This window comes from Cavia porcellus, unplaced genomic scaffold (genome assembly GCF_034190915.1).
Source record: "Cavia porcellus strain 051 isolate PalLab524CR breed Dunkin Hartley unplaced genomic scaffold, mCavPor4.1 scaffold_5, whole genome shotgun sequence".
Taxonomy (NCBI): Eukaryota; Metazoa; Chordata; class Mammalia; order Rodentia; family Caviidae; genus Cavia; species Cavia porcellus.
Genome location: NW_026947488.1, coordinates 61,271,042 through 61,292,206, shown reverse-complemented (window position 1 = coordinate 61,292,206; position 21,165 = coordinate 61,271,042). Strand labels below are relative to the sequence as shown.

Sequence of the window (21,165 nt, the reverse complement as noted above, 5' to 3'; positions counted from 1 at the left end):
CTTCACATACTCAATGCTTTCTCTGTTTTCTCCATCAAGCAATTCTCCCCTCTTTTTCTGTTCTTCCATTCCACCATCTGTTTTTTCCTGGGTGGTGCTTAGCATTTCTCTAACTATTCTGCATACTTCTAGCTTCAGGTCGTTGATAACTTCATTCCTGAATTGGTCTATGAGGCTCTCTATATGGCGCTTAATGTATATTGGTGCGGTGTCCACTATTGCCTGTTTCTCAGAATTGGGGGCCGAGGAGCCTTTCTTGTTGCTTCCCTTCCCCATATTTTCTGTTCCTTATAAAATGCAAGCTTACATAGGAGGCCCGGCTTCCCTGCCTGTCAGCCACAGCCTGATCAAATTGCGCTGGCTTAGATGTTCCCGCCCACCGCTGTGCACCAGGGAGTTGCGGAGGAGGCAGCCTACGCGGGAGTCAGTCGCCCCTCCGGGCCACCGTCAGGCTCTGGGATCTGGGTTAGGCCAGTCTACGGAGTCCGCCAGCAGCATCACGCAGGCCAGGCACTTTTCACCAATCCTGTCCGACAGGGGAATGTGTGGCTGGAGTCGCCACCGTGCCCTGCTCTTGCAGGACTGCCTGAGCCCAGAAAGTCCTCCGCTGGAGTCAAACTGTGGTAGGGGGTCAGTTTCTCTCACTCACCTCGCCACTAGTCAGTGTACGCCTCTTTGTCCATCCTGTTTTCGACTCCGTTCTCAGACTCCCGTTCCCAGAGCTTCTGCGCGTCCCTCCTTGCCGAGCCGCTTGTGGAGGCAGCCAGCCGCCGGGCGGTGTGAAACCCAAATCGCGGTTTCTAATGGCGCGGGGTCGAGCCTCCACACCGAGTCTTTTCTGTTCCTATTTTAGTGCCAGGACTGTATTCTAAGTTGGTTTCTCTCAGCCCAGTTTGTTCCTGAGTCAGCAGAGCATATCTCTACCGGTTCATGTCTCCTTAGTCCGCATCATTCCTGGCCTCTGAGCCGAGCCTTTCAGAGAGCCTCCAGTAGTTGCTGTTGTCTGTCCACCATGTTCTCCCGGAACCCCAACAATACAGTTTCTCCAAATCAGCTGGTTGTTTATGGGAGCAGGGTGGGGGTGGGGTAGAGTGGTGGTGCTGGTAGAGTGGGTGGTGGGGTGTTCTCTCCTCAGTCTGAGCATTGGCTGGCTCACAGGCTGGGACTTAGCTTGCTGTTTAATCTTCTTTAATGATTTGTTATGTTCTGTCTGCCAGTATGTTACTGAGAATTTTAAAATCTATGTTCACTAGGGAGATTGGTCTGCAGTCTTCTTTTGGTTGGGTTCTTCTCTAGTTTTAGTATCAGGAATGAGCTTGGGAGTATTGCTTCCCTTTCAAATTCATTAAAGTGTTTGAGGAGTAGTGGCATTAGATATTCTCTAAAGTTCCTGTAGAATTCAGTAATGAATCCATCAGGATCTGGGCTTTTCTTTGTTGGTAAGGTTTTAATTATATTTTCAATTTCATTGACTGATGTTGGGTTACTGCATGATATTGGCAAACAAAAAAATAAACAAATAAATGAACAAAAACCCCCAAGGATCAATGAAACAGATTAGAAGATGCAGAAACAACTCCAAGCACACTTAGTTACATTTATCTTTGACAAAGGGGCCAAAAGCATTTACTGGAAGAAAGATAGTGTTTTTAATAAATAGTACAGGAAAAACTGGTTTTCCACATGCTGAAGACTAAAACTAGACCCATATCTCACCACACACTAAAATCAAAATGGACCAATGATCTAAATATTAAAATAGAAACATTAAATCTGATAGAAGACAGAAGAGGTAGAACTCTTAAAGATATAGGTGTAGGCAAAGATTTCATAAACAAATTCCTGATAGCCTGGGAAATACTACAAAGAATCAACAACTGGGATCGCATCTTATTAAAAAGCCTTTGCACAGCAAAAGAAATCATCAACAGAGTGAAAAGACAACCCACAATGTGGGAAAAAACTCTTAAATTTGTTCTTCAGACAAAGGACTAATATCTAGAACATATAAATAATTAAAAAAACTAGACTCTCCAATTTTAAATGCCCAATACATAAACTGGCATCTGAAATGCACAGACACTTCTCAGAAGTACAAATGGCAAATAGGTATATGAAAAAATGTTCAACATTACCGGTAATTTAAGACATGCAATTTTTTTTTCTTGAGATAGAGTCTCACTATATAGCTCAGGCTGGCCTCAAACTTGCAGTGATCCTCGTGTCTCAGCCTTTCAAGTGCTGGGATTACAGGAGTGCACCACCATGCCTGACTTTTTCTGCTATTTTTTGAAGACATGCAAATTAAAACAATGCTGAGATTCCATGTGACTCCAGAAAGAATAGCTACTATCAAGCAGTCAACCAATAATGAACGCTGGCGGGGCTATGGAGAAAGAGGAACCCTTCTCCACTGTGGATTGAAGTATAGACTGGTACAACCACTGTGGAAATCAGTGTGGAAATTCTTAATAAAACTAGGCTTAGAGGTCCCATTTGATATAGTTATTCCCCTTCTAGATATCTTCCTGGAAGAATTAAAAGCATCATACTACAGTGATACATGTGCACCCATGTCTATAATGGCACAGTTTGTAATGCCTAAATTTTGGAAACAACTCAAATGCCCATCAACCAATGAATGGATAAAAAGATGTGGTTTTTAAAATATATTTGAGTATTACTGAGCCATAAAGATAAAACTGAGACATTTATAGCTAAATGAATGGACCCTGAGACTGTAATCTTAAGTGAAAGAAATCAGACACACGTGTAAATATCACAGTATCTCTCCAATATGAGAAACTGAAAATATAAACAAGAACCAAGATGTACAACAGATATTGTGAAACAGGAAGAAATCTTAGAGAAAGAAAGGAAAAGGGAAATGGGGTGGCAGGGAGGAAGTAAGGAAGGGAAAGAAAAATATAAGAAAAGGATAAAATGAAAACCGAGGTTTGTAAACAGTGAGGGGTGGGGGTTTAATAAGGGTATGGAAATGGGAAAAAGAAGAGGAAGCAAGATGTAATACAGTTCATTTGTTGTTGTTTATATTCTGTTTGGGGTTTCATTCTTCATGTTCTGGTTGATATTAAAACCTCCTTGAAAGAAGATTATATGAAATGTAAGTATGGTTCTAAGAGTCAGAGTTAATGCAAAGTTGGCATCTTAACAATAGCAAATCCTTTGAAAATACCCTTAAATAAGATACACAAATCTTTAATTTTTTAGCACTGTTTTATAATTTTTAGTGTATATGGCTCACACGTTTTTTCTTAGATTCATCTCTAAGCATTACATATTTTAGAGTGTTATAACTGGCATTGTTTTCTAAATTTAAATTTCTAAATACTTATTGCTAGTACATAGACAATTGATTTTTGTATACTGATCATAGGCCTTAAACTCTGCAAACTCACTTATTAAGTATAGTACAACTTTAGTTACCAATGCTGATTTTTTGTTTTTATTCTATTTCATGCATTCCTGTTGATTTCTTCTCTAATCCATGTGTTGCCTAGATGAGAGTTAGTTAACAAATATTTGGCAATTTTTTCAGATTTGTTGTGATTTCTCAGTTAATTCTACTATAGTCAGAGAAAATATCTTAAACGACTTGGAATTTTAAAATTTATTTTATTTCTTACTTTTTTGTGGTACTGGGTATTTTTTTTTTTTTTTTTTTAATTTTATTTAAGGAGAAAAGAAAAAAAGCAGAGAAAGGGTACAAGTTATACAGATTTGCAGAAAAAAAAATGAACAGTAGGAAATTACTAGTTAATGGATTACATATTGTCATCTTAGAAATAATTGTTCAAGTCACAAAATTAAAGCTTGTAAAGTAGACATTCCATCAATGATACTGCAAACAGTTCTGTTCAATGATCCAATAAAACTCTGTGATATCATTTTCTATCTTATACACTTAAATATACATGCAGTTATATAGTACAGAGCACTTTCTTTTCCTCTCTTTTGTACAATGACTATTACACATTTTGGGTTTCATTGCTCCCATGGTTCTTATTACTTTTTTGGAAGAGAGTAAAACCAAATGTGACATAACAGAACAGAATCGGTCAAGTCAAAGGGGTGGACATAATAGATAATGTGAAAACATAATACAAGGTGATCAACAATGGTTACCATAATGCCTCCCGCTATCTCTAATAGAATTGCCTATATTGTTAGTTACAATACAATTGAACAAAACTGTAAAGAATAAAACCGACAAAACCAAAACATTGGAGACATTGTAGGTCTTCAAAAATAGATAAAAGTCAATGAGAATGGGCGTCATAATGAATCTCATTATCTTCACAGCTGATGCCTAAATTTTCGAACCTGATACTATCCAGCAAAACAGAATGGGGGAACATCAGTTAAAAACAAGATGGTGAGAGTAATACAGGGCTTTAAATCGAGGTAATGGAAAGTCAAAGTGGGTTACTATAATATATCCTGCTATTTTTTCCTTTAATTAAAAGGATAAAAATAAAAAAGTAAATAATGGAGTGGAGATTGAGATAAAAGAGGGCATAACAACGAAACAGCACAGATCAAAACATAACCATTTAAGCAGAATAGTGTTTCACCACCAGATAATCCTGACCTAAAAGTAGTTACCATATTATCTCTTTCCTTGAAATCCTTGAGTACAACTTCGTATACTGTAGCATTAAGTATATCAAAACAATGTAAAACCATTCAAGAGAATGACAGCATTACAGAGTATTTAGAATCGACTAACAGAAAATGAACAATGGTTTCTGTATAATCTCCTTGTCTTTAAAAGGTTTTTGCTTATACTATCATACATAATAAAATCCAGTAAGATACAACCTATTTGGACCATTGGAGACAGAAGGACAAAAGCTAGATGAGACTTCAAAACAAGATGATACTAAATCAGTATTACCTATTAAGATGTCATTTTCTCCAAAATAGCTGTTCCTATCATCCAATCTTCTCTGCCTCATTTCTGTTGAGCTCTTATTCTGTCAGTAGCTGTCAGTTTGTCTTCTTCACTTTGTTCTCTGCTCCATTCGTTGTGGCCTCCATTATTTCTGGATTCTTTGTATTTTTCTTTTTTTAGAATATCCTGCAATACTCTCTGTAGAGTTGAATTGGTGGTTGCAAATTCCCCCAGTTCCTCTTTATCCTGGAAGCACCTTGTTTTTCCATCAATTTCGAGGGACAGTTGTGCAGGATATCTCAATCTTGGCTGGAGATTATTATCTTTCAAAGCTTGAATTATTTCCCCCCAAGCTCTTCGTGATTTGATGGTTTGTGCAGAGAAATCTGCTGTAATTCTGATGGGTGCTCCCTTGTAAGTGGTCTGCTTCTTGTCTCTGACAGCTTTTAATATTCTGTTCTTGTATTGAATTTCTGGAATTTTTATTATTATATGCCTGGGTGTTGCTCTGTTTGGGTTGTAGGTAGCTGGGGTCCTGTATGCCTCATACATCTGAGTATCTTTACCTTTTGCTAAATTAGGAAAATTCTCCTGGATTATTTCTGTGAGTAGCTTTTGTAGTTCATTTGTTTGTGTCCCTACTTCTTCTTTTATGTTCTTAATCCTTAAGTTATGGCTCCTCTTATCATCTTCTTGTCTTTGTATTATTGCTGTTTGTTTCTTTGTTATTTTTAAGAAGTTTTTCATTTCATTCTCCCATATTATAATTCTGCCCTCCAGTTCAGATAGTCTGTCCTTAGTTTCTTTCAAGCTGTTATGCCAGTCTTCGATAGACTTCTTAGTTTCTTGGTAGTCCCTTTGAACCTGCTTCACGTATTCTATGCTTTCCCTGTTTTCTCCATCAAACACTTCTCCCCTCTTTTTCTGTTCTTCCATTCCACCATCTGTTTTTTCTTGGGTGGTGCTTAGTATTTCTCTAACTATTTTGCATACTTCTAGCTTCAGGTCGTTGATAACTTCATTCCTGAATTGGTCTATGAGGCTCTCTATATGGCGCCTTATGTGTAATGGTGCGGTGTCTGTTATTGCCTGTTTCTCAGAATTGGGGGCCGAGGAGCCTTTCTTGTTGCTGCCTCTTCCCATATTCTCTGTTCCTTATGTATGCAAGCTTATATGAGAGGCCCAGCTTCTCTCTCTGTCAGCCGCAGCCTGATCGAATTGCTCCGGTTAGGTGTTTCCACTCACTGCTGCACACCAGGCAGCCTACGCGGGGGCCCGCCCCTCCCGGCCTCCGTCAGGCTCTGGGATCTGGGTTGGGCCAGCCTACGGGGTCCGCCGGCAGCGTCACGCAGGCCAGGCACTTTTCACCAATCCCGCCCGACAGGGGAATGTGTGGCTGGAGTCGCCAGCGCGCCCTGCTCCTGCAGGACTGCCCGGGCCCAGAAAGTCCGCTGGAGTCAAACTGTGGTGGAGTGTCAGTTTCTCTCACTCACCTCGCCACAAGTCAGAACATGCCTCCCTGCCTGTCCTGTTTTCGACTCCGTTCACAGACTCCCGTTCTCAGAGTTTCCGCGCGTCTCTCTCCTTGCCGAGCCGATGTAGAGGCAGCCAGCCACCGCGCGGCGGGAAACCCAAATGGCGTGGGGTCCAGCCTCAGCAGCGAGGCTTTTCTGTTCCTGTTTTAGCACCAGGACTGCATTCCGAGTTGGTTTCTCTCAGCCGAGTTCGTTCCTGAGTCAGCAGAGCATAACTCCACCTGCTTATGTCTCTTTAGTCCGCACCATACCTGGCTTCTGAGCCTAGTTTTCAGAGAGCCTCCGGTAGTTGCTGTTATCTGTCCGCCATGTTCTCCCGGAAGTACGGTACTGGGTATTGAACCCAGGAGCTTCATTCTGCATTACATTCCCAGCCCAGTTTTTATTTTTGGATTATTTTGTCTCCCTAAGTTGCGCAGGCTGGCCTAGAACTTGTGATTCTCCTATCTCAACTTCTCCAGTAGCTCCTACATACAGCAAAAAGTTTATAACTCATTGAGATTTGTTTTAGAGTTTAGAATATGGTCTATCTTGGTAAACTCTCTCTGCACCTGTAAGTGGGAAGTATATTCTGCTAATGCTGGGTCAAGAGTAATATAAATGGCAATTAGTCAGGTTGGTTATAAGTTACAGTGCTCCATACACTTCTTAATGTTCTTTCTACTTGTTCTGTTCATTATTGAGACGATGTATAGATCTCCAAAATTGTGGATTTATTTTTGCAGTTATAACAAATATACTAAATACTGAACCAATCTAATCTTCCTAAATTGCCCTAGATCATGGTGTTTTCTTTTAGTAATATTCCACTTACTACTTCTCTTCATTAATCATAAAATTTCATTCGTTTGCAGATTCTTTTTTGTACTATTGTTACCTACTTTAGGTACCAGTATTATGCTTGCTTCATAAAAGGAGCTATGGGAATGTCCTTTCTTTTCAATATTTTGGAATAATCTGTAGTATATGAAGTCTATGTGGGCTTTGAAGGTTTGGTAGAATCCCCAAGTGAAAATTCCTGGATGGGGTATATGTTTTGGTGAGATAGTTTCCTAATAAATATTCCTTTTATTTCTTTCCCCTGGTAGAGAGATTGAAACCAGGCCTTTTGCACTAAACTACATCCCAAGTTCTTTTAAAAATTTCTTATTTTGAGACAGTGTCATGCTAAATTGCTAAGTCATCCAGAAATTTAGTAAGACTCTGTCTCAAAGTAAGAAATGGGATTGAACTTCTGATTTTCCCAGCTCAGCCTCCTGGTGTTCTGGGATTGAAGTCATGTGCCATCACAACCAGCTTATTTCTACTTCAATATAAATTTGTTGAGTTTTCTAAATTGAATGGGTTTGATTTGGATCCATTTTCCTAGAAAAGTCCATTTTATCTAGATTTTCACACTTATTTTCAAAGAGTTTGTTAGTCTTTTATGACTCTTAACTTTTCTTTGGTTTCAATAATATTTCTTATTTTATATATTTGTGCTTTCTCCTTTATTTCTGTTTCCTCTGGATTCCCTACAGTAGTGTTTTTCCACACATGGTTTTTATTTAATTAGTACATGTTAGTAACAGCAAATGGTTCATTTTGGTAACCTGGTATACACATTTAACAAATCTTGCTTAGACTGCCAGGAAGATGGCAGCGCAGTAATCAGCAACAAAGATTTATAATCCAGACACTGGAAAATAACAATTTGGGAAGAAAAGAAGGAGGGAGGTGGATCCCTAGGACTCAGGAGGAATCTAAAGGAGAAATTAGCAACCACAAAGGAAATGAGGAGACAGACCCCAGTGCAGAAAAAGAAAGGGGTAATCAGTATTTTCTTCCTGTCTCCTGGATTGAGAAAACAAGATCACTTCTACAGAACAGTGAAAGTGAATAACTCCAGAGACCTCCTGGAGAAACACAACAGTGGAATGGAGCAGTGGATGCTGTGTACTTCAACAGTGGGTGAAGGAATCTAGTTAAAGAGATGACTGTGCACCCTGGAGATAGTGCTTGGTTGGACAACACAGTGAAATCCTGTTTAAAAAAACAAACAAAAAACCCCCAACCTCTTAACTCCCACTTACTAGTCCAATTATCAAAAGACACAATTACCCAAAATTGGATTTTTCATTAATTTTTATAAGATAATATAACAGGAAATATGAAAATGACAATTTTATCAAATTTACTCAATATAAGCATAGATTGGTTGAAATAACACCTTCTTGACACATGCTCAGGGTAGTCAGTACATAAACAAATGTGCTGCCCAAATGATGTTTGGCATAAACTGTTAAGTGGTTAAAAATAGCAAGGAACTGAGTGAAATCAATCCAACAGCTGCTAGACAATGCACATAAGACTAATAAAAGATTAATAAGAATCAATGAAGAATTAGAAGAAGAGCATTAAAAAAAAATCCTGTTCACAGAAGTAATAGCAGAAAACTTCCCAAACTTGGAAAAAGAATTTGACATACAAGTGAGGCATATAGAACCTCCAATAGTCATGATCAGAAAAAGTTACACCAAGGTATATAATAGTCAAGCTTCCAGAAATTCAACCCAAGAACAGAATACTAAAAGCTGTTTTGAGAAAAGAAACAAATCTATAAAGGAAAACTCATCAGAATTACAGCAGACTTTTTTTTTTTAAACACAAACCTTCAAGTAAAGGAGAGCTTGAAGTACTTCAAGCCCTAAAAGAAAATAACTCCTGCCCAGATTGACATAGTCCACAAAATTATCTTTCAAATTTGATGGAAAAATAAGATCCTTTCATGATAAAGAACAACTGACGAAATTCATGACCACCAAATTGGCACTAAAAAACAATACAAAGAATTAAAGAACTGAAGAGTTGGTTCTTTGACAGATAAAAGACATAAGTCCTTTGGCCAATCTTATAAAAAAAAAAGAGAGAGAGAAAAGAAAAGAAAAGGAAGAAAAAAAGACCCCAAAGTCATCCAATTAGGAATAAAAAAGGGTTCAGTTACAACAGATCCTGCAGAAAAAATCCAGAAGAACATTAATACCTACTTTGAGAACCTATACTGCAAAAGATGGAAAATTCAGAAGAAACAGACAAATCTGTAGATACATATGAATTAGCAAAGGGGAATCAAGAAGATATAAATTTTCTGAACAACCTCACATTAGTCAAGGAAATTGAAGAACCAATACAAAAACTACTGACAAAGAAATGCCCCAGTTCCGTCAGACTCACTGTTAAATTCTATAAGAAATTTAGAAAAGCTCCAATGCCATTACTCCTCAAACTCTTTAATGAAATTGAAAGGGAAGAAACACTCCCAAACTCATTCTTGGAAGTAAGCATTAACCTGATACTAAAACCAGAGAAGGATCCAACCAAAAAAGAGAATTACAGATATTCCCTAATGAATACAGATGCAAAAATCCTCAATAACATACTAGCAAATAAAATGCAGCAAATCATCAAGAATGTTAGACTCTATGAACAAGCAACTTGTTCATACCAGGGGTGCAAGGAAGGTTCAACACACTCAAATCAATAAATGTGACATACTACATTAAAAGAGCTCAGGTGAAAAACATGATTATCAACTTTCGGAAGAACATGGGGGATAGATAGCAGCAGCTACGGAGGCTCTCTGAGATACCCTGCTTAGAGTCCAGGAATGCTGTGGTACGAGGACTCCTAAGCAAGGGGAAATACACCTTGCTGACTCAGGAATGAACTAAGCTAAGAGAAACCAACTGGAAATCCAATCCTCGTGCTATAACAGGAACAGATAAAATCTCAGTGTGGAAGCTAGAACCCGTGCCACTGGAAGCCACGATTTGAATTTCCTGCTGCCGCTGCTGTGTCCAAATCTGCAAGGCAGGGAGAGAGACTTGCGAAAGCTCTGAGAGCAGGAATCTGTGAACGGAGATGAGAGCAGGACTAGCAGGGAGCCCTACATCGACTTGCGATGAGTGAGTGGAACGGGAACCCTTTCATAGAGTAAGAGGCTCCAGCAAAGGACATACTGGGACCGGGCAGACTTGCTGGAACAGGGCACTGCAGTGACTTCACTCACATATTCCCCTCTCAAGCGGGATTGGTGTGGAGTGCCTAGCTGGCATGACGCTGCTGACTAAGACCCAGTAGGCTAGCCCAAACCAGGTCCCAGTGCCTGGAGGTGCACCCTAGGGGTGAAGCCTTCCATAGATTGACCTGGAGGGGCGGGCCCAGCAGAGGCTGCCCTGGTCTGTGTCTCCCTAGTACACTGCAGTGGGCAGGAACACCTAGCTGGCGCAATTCAAACAAACTGTAACTGAAAAAGAGAAAAAAAAATATTGGGCCTCCTACATTAGCTTGTATGGAAGGAATAAAAAGTTTGGGAAGAGGAAGCAACAAGAAAGGGTCCTCAATCCCCAATCCTGAGAACACTGATCCAGGAAAGGGAAATGCAAAGGAAGACAGAAAACATGCAATATCAGACACGGCACCAAGAGACATAAAGCGCTATCTCTAGAGCCTCATAGAAGAGTTTAAAAATGAAGTATTTAACGAAATAAAGCAAGATGTAAGTAGAATAGTTAGAGAAATGCTAAGCACCGCCCAAGAAAAAACAGATGGTGGAATGCAAGAACAGAAAAAAAGGGGAGAATTGTTTTGATGGAGGAACTAGAGAAAACATAGAATACGTGAAGCAAGTTCAAAGAGATTACCAGGAAACTAAAAACTCTGTTGAAAGCTGGCATAACAGCTTGAAAGAAACTTAAGGATAGATTATCTGAATTAGAGGGCAGACTTGTAATATGGGAGTATGAAATGAAAAACTTCTTTAAAATAATATGAAAACAAACAGCAATAATACAAAGGCTAGAAGATGATAACAGGATCTATAACCTAAGAATTAAGAACATAAAAGAAGTAGGGACACAAACAAATGGACTACAAAAGCTATTCACAGAAATAATCCAAGAGAATTTCCCTAATTTAGCAAAAGGTAAAGATACTCAGATGTATGAGGCATATAGGACCCCAGCCACCTACAACCCAAACAGAGCTCCACCCAGGCATGTAATAATCAAAATTCCAGAAATCCAATATAAGAACAGAATACTAAAAGCCGTCAGAGACAAGAAAAAGATCACTTACAAGGGAACACCCATCAGAATTACAGCAGACTTCTCGGCACAAACCATCAAATCATGAAGAGCGTGGGGGAAATAATTCAAGCTTTGAGAGATAACAACCTCCAGCCAAGATTGATATATCCTGCACAACTGTCCCTAGAAATTGATGGAAAAACAAGGTGCTTCCAGGATAAAGAGGAACTAGGGGAATTTGCAACCACCAATTCAACTCTACAGAGAATACTGCAGGATATTCTAAAAAAGGATAATACCAAGACTTAAGAAACAGTGGCAGAGAGGCCACAATGAATGGGGCAGAAAGTGAAATGAAGAAGACAAACTGACAACAAACGACAGAAAAAGAGCTCAACAGAAATGAAGCAGAGAAGATTGGATGGTAGAAACAGCTATTTTGGAGAAAACAAGACTAAATAGCTAGTGCTGATTTAGTATCATCTTGCTTTGAAGTCCCATCAAGCTTTCATTCTTCTGTCTCCATCGGTCTTAACAGGTTGTATCTTACTGGATTTTATTATATGTGATAATATAAGCAAAAACTTTTATAGACAAGGAGATTATACAGAAACCATTGTTCATTTTCTTATAGTTGGTTCTAAATATCCTGTAATACTGTCATTCTCTTGAGTGATTTTACATTGTCTTGATATGTTTGGTGCTACAGTATACGAAGTTATACTCAAAGAGTTCAAGGAAAGAGACATTATGGTAACTACTTTTATGTTGGGATGTCTTGTGGTGAAACACTATTTTGCTTAAATGGTTATGCTTTGACCTGCGCTGTTTTGTTGTTATGCCCTCTTTTATCTCAGTCTCTTTTTTTTAATTATTTACTTTTTTATTTTTCTTTTTAATTAAGGGAAAAATAAAAAAATAGCAGGATACATTATGGTAACCCACTGTGATTTCCTATTAATTTGATTTGAAACCCTGTATAGCCCTCACCATCTTGCTTTGACTGATTTTCCTGTTCTGCTTTGCTTGATAATACCAAGCTCAAAAGTATAGGTAACAATTGTAAAGACAATAAGATTCATTATGATACCCATTCCGGTTGACTGGTATCTTCTTTTAAAGCCTTGTAATGTCTCCAATATTTTGGTTTTATTCTTTACTGTTTTGTTCAATTTTATTATAACTGATGATATAGATAATTCTTATTAAGATAGCAAGAGGCAGTATGGTAACCATTGTTGATCACCTAGTATTTTGTTTTTACATTATCTATTATGTTCATCCTTCTGATTTGACTGACTCTGTTCTGTTATGTCACATTTGGTTTTACTCTCTTCAAAAAAAAGTAATAACTGTGGGAGTAATAGAACCCAAAATGTGTAATTGTCATTGTACAAAAGAAAGGAAAAGAAAGTGCTCTAAAGAATATAACCGCATATATATTTAAGTGTATAAGATAGATAACCATATTACTGAGTTTTGTTGGATCATTGAACAAAACTGTTTCCAGTCTCACTGTTTGAAAGTCCACTTTATATGCTTTAATTTTGTAACTTGAACAACTATTTCTAAGATAACAATATGTAATCTATTAACTAGTGATTTCCTACTGTTTATTTTTTCTGGAATTCTGTATAACTTGTACCCTATTTGTTTTTTTTTTCTTTTTCTCCTTAAATAAAAAAAATAAAAAAAGAAAAACATGATTATCTCAATAGATGCAGAAAATGTATTTGACAAGGCCAACATTCCTTCATGATAACTATAGAAAATTGAAACAAAAGATCTTTATTTCAGTCTGATAAAAATCATCAAGGACAAACCAACAGCTAAATCATACTAAATAGTCAAAAACTGAGAACTTTTACTCTAAAATCAGGAAAAAGACAAGGATACACACTTTGAGTACTCCTGTTCAAAATAGCTCTGGAAACATTAGCCAGAACAATTAGACAAGAGAAAGAAAAGGAATAATGATAGGAAAGGAAGAACTTAAGTCATCATTATTTGCAGATTATGTGATACTCTACATAAAAGACCCCAAAAACCCCACCACAGACTTCTAGGTTTAACAACCAGATTCAGTGTAGTAGCTGGATATAAAGTCAACACTCAAAAATCAATAGCATGATTGTCTTGCTTACTTTTTTCTCATTGTTGAGACAAAATATTTGACGCCCAAAGTGAAGCAAGAAAAGATTTACCTAGCTTACAGTTTTTGGAGGTTTTAATACTCAGCTGGCTCCAAGGCAGAGTGCCATGGCTGAGGGGCAACTGTTCATGGCAGCTGCAAACAGCAAGAACAGAAGGGCAAAAGGAGGAAAGCACGCCTCCTTCCTTTTCCCTTCTGGGTGAATACAGTATTCATATTGCCAAACCCAGCTAAATAATGAACCAATCACAAATGCTAGATTCAGCCACCTCCATGATTGCATGAGGCTTTGGGGGGGAGGCAGACATTTAAACAAACCACAACAATGATACTGGCAAACAAACAAAAACAGATCTGAAAATCAATGGGGGTGGATTAGAAGATGCAGAAACAACTCCAATCATACTCAGCTACCTTATCTTTGACAAAGGGGCTGAACATCTTCACTGGCAGACAGACAGCTTCTTTAATAAATGGTGCTGGTTTCCACATACTGAAAACTGAACTTAGGCCTGTATCTCTCACATAAAGTAAAAATCAAAATGGTTTAAAGATCTAAGTATTAAAACAGAAACAGTAAAATCTGTTGGAAGATAGAATAGGTAAAACTCTGGAAGACATAGGTTTAGATGAAGACTTCAGGCACAGGAAATATTATAAAGAATCAACAACTGGGATCTAATCAAATTAAAAAGCCTTTACATAGCAAAATAAACCACCAACAGAGTGAAGAGACAGCCCACAGAATGAGAAAAAATTTTTACCAGTTACTCTTCAAAGGACTAACATCTAGAATACATAAAGAACTTTAAAAAAATCCAGATATGCCCCAAATTTAAAGACCCAATCCAGAAATAGGTATCTGAAATGAATAGACATTTCTCAGATGAAGTACAGACAGTAAATAGATAAAAAATGTTCAACTTCACTGCTAATTTGAAAAATGCAAATTAAAACAACACCAAGATTCCATTTCACTGCAGAAAGGATGGCTATCATCAAAAAAAATCTACCAGTAACAGATGCTTACGGTTGCATGGAAAAAGCTGGCCTTGTCTATTAGTGGTGGAAGTGTAAACTAGTACAACTAGTATTATGGAAATTACTATGGAGATTTCTTAGATCACTAAAACCAGAGGTTCCATTGACCCTGTTGCTCCCTGCCTATGTGTCTTCCTAAGAGAGTTAAAAGCATCATACCACAGTAATATAGACATACTTGCATTTACAGTGGCACAATTTATAAAATAGCTAAATCATAGAAATAGCCTAGATGCCCATTAATGAAGAATGGATAAAGAAAATGTGGTATTCTGTTGGGAGCCGCGGGCGAGCCCGGTCGCCTTACTTGGCGGACGTGAGGCCTGTAGGAAGGAGCAAAGCCTGAGCTAAATTACCCCTCCCATCGAGTGAGCCAAGTTGGCGCCTGCTTCCTGCCCCCTGATTGCCCTGGCGACTTAAACAGCCCGCACAATAGATTGGTCTACCTAGCAACCAATGACGATGACCAATCAGCTTGCATTGCTTGCTGTTGCCCTATTGGATGATGAGTCCATATATATATATATGTGACCCTCCCTGCGGAAGGAGATAGAGGAAGTCCACCGGTGAGAAAGGACTGGTGGCAGAGCAGAGGCCTCGCGTGGCCCACGCGGAGACAAATAAAGACAAGGCTGCACACCGTCAAAATTTGTCGTGTGTTCTTCCTGCCGGCCGGGAGCGACACCGACAGTATTCAAATAAAATGGAGTACTATTCTGGCCACAAAGAAGAACAAACGATTCATTTTTAGGTAAATGGATATATACGTTGACCATAACTTTAAGTGAAACAAACTGCACACATAAATTTAAATATCATTATGTTTCTCTTGGGTGAGAAACCTAAAGGGTAAACGGGGAATAATGGAGGATAGATATTGGGAAGTAGGAAGAACACATTCAAATGAGAAAGGAAACAAGGGAAGGGGAGGCGGAAGGGAAGGAAGGGAAAAGGAAAAAAAGAATAGGAGATAAAACAGAAACAAAGCTTCTGTAAATGAAGAGGGGAAGAAAGGTTAAAAGGGAGGGAGGGAATAAGAAAAAAAAAGAAGAATCAAGATATATAACATACAGGCACAAATTCCCTATGATGAATGTGATCATTAAGTATGACAAGCATATTAATAAAAAACATAAAATTAAAAAATTTTGATCTCTTTCTATCCCACTGTCTCCTTTTCCATTTCCTCATCTCTTTCATTGAGTCTCTTCCCTATCTCCAAAACTCTATTACTTAGTTTATATTATTTACTTTTTTTTATAAGAGAAAATGCAATATTTAACTAACTCTGGTTTATTTTGCTCAACATGATGGTATCCAGTTGTTTGTTTCCTGAAAATGAATAAGACTGCATTCTTCTCTGTGGCTAAATAACACTCCAGTGTGTATAAACACCACATTTTCTTTGCCCATTCATTTGTTGATGGTTGTTTACAAAGCAGCTTAGCTATTGTGAATTGTGCTGATTTTATACACACACAAGTATACGTATATTTAAGAACAATCAGGTAATGCATACAATCTTTCTCTGATGAAATGTAAGTACATCTACTTTTCAAAAGGGTCTTTCTTGAGTACAAAGTTGCTGGCTGTAAGTTTTTTTGCGTTTAAGTTGGGTGTGCTGACTGGCAGGCATTATTTCAGAGTAAACCAGCAGGACTTCCTGTGGTTCCCCAAATGCCAGAATTAAGAGAAATAGGAGAGTTTCAACCTGCAGTTGGAACATTAGAAATTTAACCTGCTTTTTTTTTTTTTTTAAATGCTTGTGAGTAAATGCCAGGATGCACTGTACATTTGAAAACTAGTAAAGGCACTAACTAACCAACTAATCAACTGTTTAGTTTAACGACCTTCAGTGAATCCCCACTTTCAATATTTCTAATCAGACATGCCAACCCTGGGTTTATAAGCTGCCTGGGGGTCCTGATAAACAAAGTAGCTCACTTCCCTTATAGCACCTACACGGCCCCTTATTCTAGATTGTGGTTCCCTTAACCCACTTCTGGTCTTATTTCATCTTCAAGAAATACAGCATCCGCCAAAACAAAACATCAGGCAAAAAAGTTTGTATAAATATTTTAGTGCTATGTTTATTGAGATACCACAGGTTCAGTACAAGTTACTTCTAGCTTCTACATTTACACGAGGGGCTCAAAGTGTTGGTTATTATCTTCCAGATGTTTATTAATACAATGAATTGCTGGAGGCTGTATACATTGTGTGTGTGTGGGGGAATCTGTATGTTGAAACCACTAGCATACTGATCTTTATCATTTTTATCTACCATTCCACTTATTTTCCCAAGTTTATTCCCTTTTAATTTCTATATATTAACTTTAGAGAGCTTGGAGGAAAATGGAAGCAGACTGTGTCTATTCATTTGGTCATTTTTTTTTTACCAGATGTGACTTCACAAATTCAATTATTATATAACAATAAAAGTTCTTATTAGATATATGGATAATATAAATACAGCATCCATTAATTCATTATTATGGCTTTGTTGTTGTCATTCTTTTAGTATATACTTAATTTATGTTCCTGTCAAAACTTTTATTACAGCTCTGATAGAACTGAGAATTGCCATAAGTTAGAGTAATGACCCTACAAGAAAAAGAATTTACTTTAAAAAATTTTCATGAAGGGATTACATACAAAGTTGTAGGCAAGGTTAGGATCAACAAAGAGAATGAGGAGACATCCAGAAGCTAGCAGCAAGAGGATACCTAGAATCAAAGGAACAAGGGCAGGAACAGAGTTGTGGGAACCACAAAGAAGCAGCCATGCAATAGAAGCTGTATTATAGAGAGATATAGTTACTGTGCTGAGGAGACAGTGGGAAAGAGATCCTGATGCCTTTCTCTTCTGCCATCCCACCTGCTGGCAGTATTTCTCATTGCCAAACCCAACCGAGGTTAGAAAGACAGCCAAAGTGGTGTAATCCCAGCAGCATGGGAGCCTTGGGGCTGGAGATCAGTACAAAGGCCTTGGGTTTAATCCCCAGTGATACACAGATGGATGGATGGACAGGAGGCAGGGAGGAAAGGAAAGGAAAAGGAAAGGACAGAAGCATGCAAGTAATCAACCAAGGCAGCCATCTGTCAGTCAGCATCCCCAAAACATACAGTTTGTAGGGGTCAGAGAGAACAGAGCCAAAAATAGATCCAAGGGTTTGAGGATAGAGAACAGATGGTAAATGGTATTACAACTTAATCTTTTATTAAGAATATAGTTTAAATATTAAATATTTGAGATTTCATAAAACATAAATAGTACACATAATGCAGGATATTATGTATAATGATGCTGATTACATAAAAATGTCCATTAAGAATCCTCATTCTCAATATATTTTTAGGGGAATAAAACCTTGCAAGGCATGGTGGTACATGTCAATAATCCCAGTGCTTAGGAGGCTGAGGCAGGAGAACTGTCATTGAGATGGGTTCTAAAACAACATAGGAATCCAAGCAGCCAAACTGATAATTTTGGAATTGTATTGGCTGAGCTCAGCAATCACTTCCGTAGACCCCTGTTTCAGAGTCAAACCGAGTGGTCCTGAACTGGAGGGTTATAGGACATTTAAAGCAGAAAACCACAAAGCAAGACATCCTGTTGGACACAGTTTAGGTAGAATCTTATATTAGTTTTGGTTGACACCTGTATCCTGCATCTTTGCTGAGCAGGTTAGTTTTTCTCTCTTGAGGGTGCAGCTCATTCTGCTTTTCTCATGGGACTCGTACCCTGAGTAATTTTTCACTCTTCTGGTCAAATACAGGGCACAAGATGGCATCAGTTATGCAAAGCTAGAACAGTCACCAGTTCAAGGCTAGCCTGAACTAAAGTAAAAAAAAATCCTGTCTCAAAAAACCAACCAAACAAATACAAAACCATGCAGCACATGAGCTGAAGGATAATCAATGCCATCATGTAAATTAAGATAAGCTCAAAGGATATAAAATAAAATCAGACATTTTGTCTTTTAAACATGAAAAACTGTTATTGTGAGTAAAACATCTGTGCTATATGCTCTCTGAAATCAGGCTGTGGTTACCCTGGAAAGCAATGACAAGTGTGGAGCCCAAGGTGCTCCGTGGATGCTGATGATCCACATGGAGCCACTTCTAGATTTCTAGTTACACAGGTGCCCATAATGGGAACATCCACTGAGTGGTAAACCTGTGATTTTGATGTTTTGTGTAAGTATATTTCAATAAAAACAGCAATTTTTAAAAAGATAGCAACTATAAATACAACTTTAAAAATCCCAACTATGTCAGCAAATTTCTATGCCCTTCCTGAAGCTCCCTAAAGCCAGTAAGGATTTACAGGGACAGCTACAGCAATGATGTGCACTCAACAAAAATCAAAGGCACATCCTGGCATCAGAGAATTTGAGATCTGCTTAGAAAATAAAAAATTTAGAAAGGACATGAAGAATATTAGGAAACAATGTTTCAGGCCATGAAGAATGTACAGCACACACAGAACCAATACTGATGAGTAATTTTCTCATGAGAAAGCCTAGATAGAAATACTTTCTAGAAATCCGACCTCTAGATCTGCATACACATTAGAGTTGTAAGGTTTTTTTTTTTTTTTTTAAAAAGCCTCTGAAACTCCAAAAGTAGAACCCATTTTGAAAAGGAAATAAACATTACCTGAAGTAAAATAGAAAGGATAAAATCCCCCTCTTCTAGAGAGATAGTTTAAACCCACAATACACACAGTACTACAAAAGCCATACAAAGAGGTTTCAAAGCCACTTCTCTTTTCTGCCCCAAACTGGTAAGCAGGAAGCCTGCACCGACTGGGAAGGGAAGTAGACAACACAAGGAAGGGTTGCGGGCAGAGATAAAAACATAAAGATATGTGACAGGGGGACTTTAGCAGACTGGAAGATGTCTCTGTCAGAAAAAAAGAAAGAGGAGTCTGTGGGTGATAAGAGCAGAAGGACTCTGCTGCTTGGCAACAGTTCCAGGGAAGCAGCTAAAACCTCACGAGAAAGCAGCTGTGTGGTGCAACAGGAAGATGGGCCCTGGTATTTATCAAAGATTCTGGAGCAGCAGCAAAGAACTCTGGATCTTAAGAGATCTTCTGGCCACTAATGCCTTGATACCAAGCAAAACTTCAAAACTATGACACAGCTCCAGGCTCAGGGGCCCCCAGGAAGGTTAAAAATTCCATCTCCCTTGCTATATGAAGGCTAAAGTCAGAAATTCAAATAAATACTAGAAAATCAAAAACTTACACTTCTTATAAACAGTGTCTGTGATTTATTCTAAATTGAGATTACTCTTTCAGTCTGAGATCACTCTTTCTACATGTATAATAATACAGTATATGAATTCACAGTACACAGTTTAAATTTTCATAAATAGAAAAGGAAAAATGAGAAATACACTGCTGTTTTATTTATTTGGTTCCATCAATGAAGTGCTCCATGTAAACTGAGTTTTCTAGATGATTGAACATAGTGTGTGCTAACAATACAGATTAATGATCTTGGCAGAAGTCTGGTTAGACTTAATAGATGGGGAGCTACTGCCCTTTTCTTAAATTAGTCTCAGACTTGAGTGCTTATCAGGCTCCCCCCGGCCCCAGGTAGTTTTACCCCTCTCTCCTAGGTACCTTTATAGCTTGGTAGCACCTGTCTTTGTAGATCTCACTGCACTTTTTTCCTCTTCTTTCTTCCTATTCTAATTTTTTGTTTCAAATAAAAATAAAAAATTAGAAAACCCAGCAAATGGGCTTAAATCAAAGTTAAGATGCACTGAGTGAAAATCTCAGGATTAATGCCTGCGGTTCTGGTTATTCTACAGTCTTTACTTGCTTCCCTCAAGGTTTGAGTATTGGATGTGAGCATTTTCCAGCTTATCTCCTTGAATTGTGAAGTTTCAGAAGGTGCTTTAGTGCCTGCCATGGGTAGACAAGGAGAGGCTGAACAGTCCCTCTCTGTTTCTGCAGAAGGAGCCCTATTTTATGTATTTTATACTATGATTTCTGTTTTAGATTTTGTTTAATAAAAGGACTTTACTGTTAAAACATATATAAAACTACTCTTCTAGAAATCTGAACTTAGATCTGTATAACTAAATTGATGAATATTAGGGCTGTAAATTTAAAAAAATATATGAAACTCCAAAATAGAATCCATTTTCAAAAGGCAATTAAAACTACCTGAAGTAAAGGCACAAAATCCTCTTGTTCTAGAGAGCTGCAGCCAGGTTTTGCCAGAAGACAGATGAACTTAGAGGCATCATCATGATGGTTATTCAGCAACCTACAAAACAAACAGTTGCTTAGGAAGATCTGGTACTGGGAACAAACAAGAACTGAAACACTGACAACTGTTAACTGCAATCTGATCTGAAGGCCACATAGATCAAGAATCAAGTGCTTTTATTCTTTTTCAGTGATGAAAATTGACCCCAGAGTCCTACATATGGTAGGCAA

The 21,165-nt window shown here is 38.1% G+C and overlaps 1 protein-coding gene across 4 annotated transcripts in view; it reads right to left on the bottom strand.

Moving 5' to 3' along the window:
• Ppp2r3a (protein phosphatase 2 regulatory subunit B''alpha) overlaps positions 1-21,165 on the bottom strand; it is a 161,984-nt gene that overhangs the window by 59,209 nt on the left and 81,610 nt on the right. For all 4 annotated transcript variants that reach the window (XM_063249039.1, XM_063249041.1, XM_063249040.1 and 1 more), the window contains one exon: positions 20,890-20,992. In XM_063249039.1, coding sequence (XP_063105109.1) covers positions 20,890-20,992 — 103 coding nt within the window. The remainder of the gene's footprint in view (positions 1-20,889; positions 20,993-21,165) is intronic.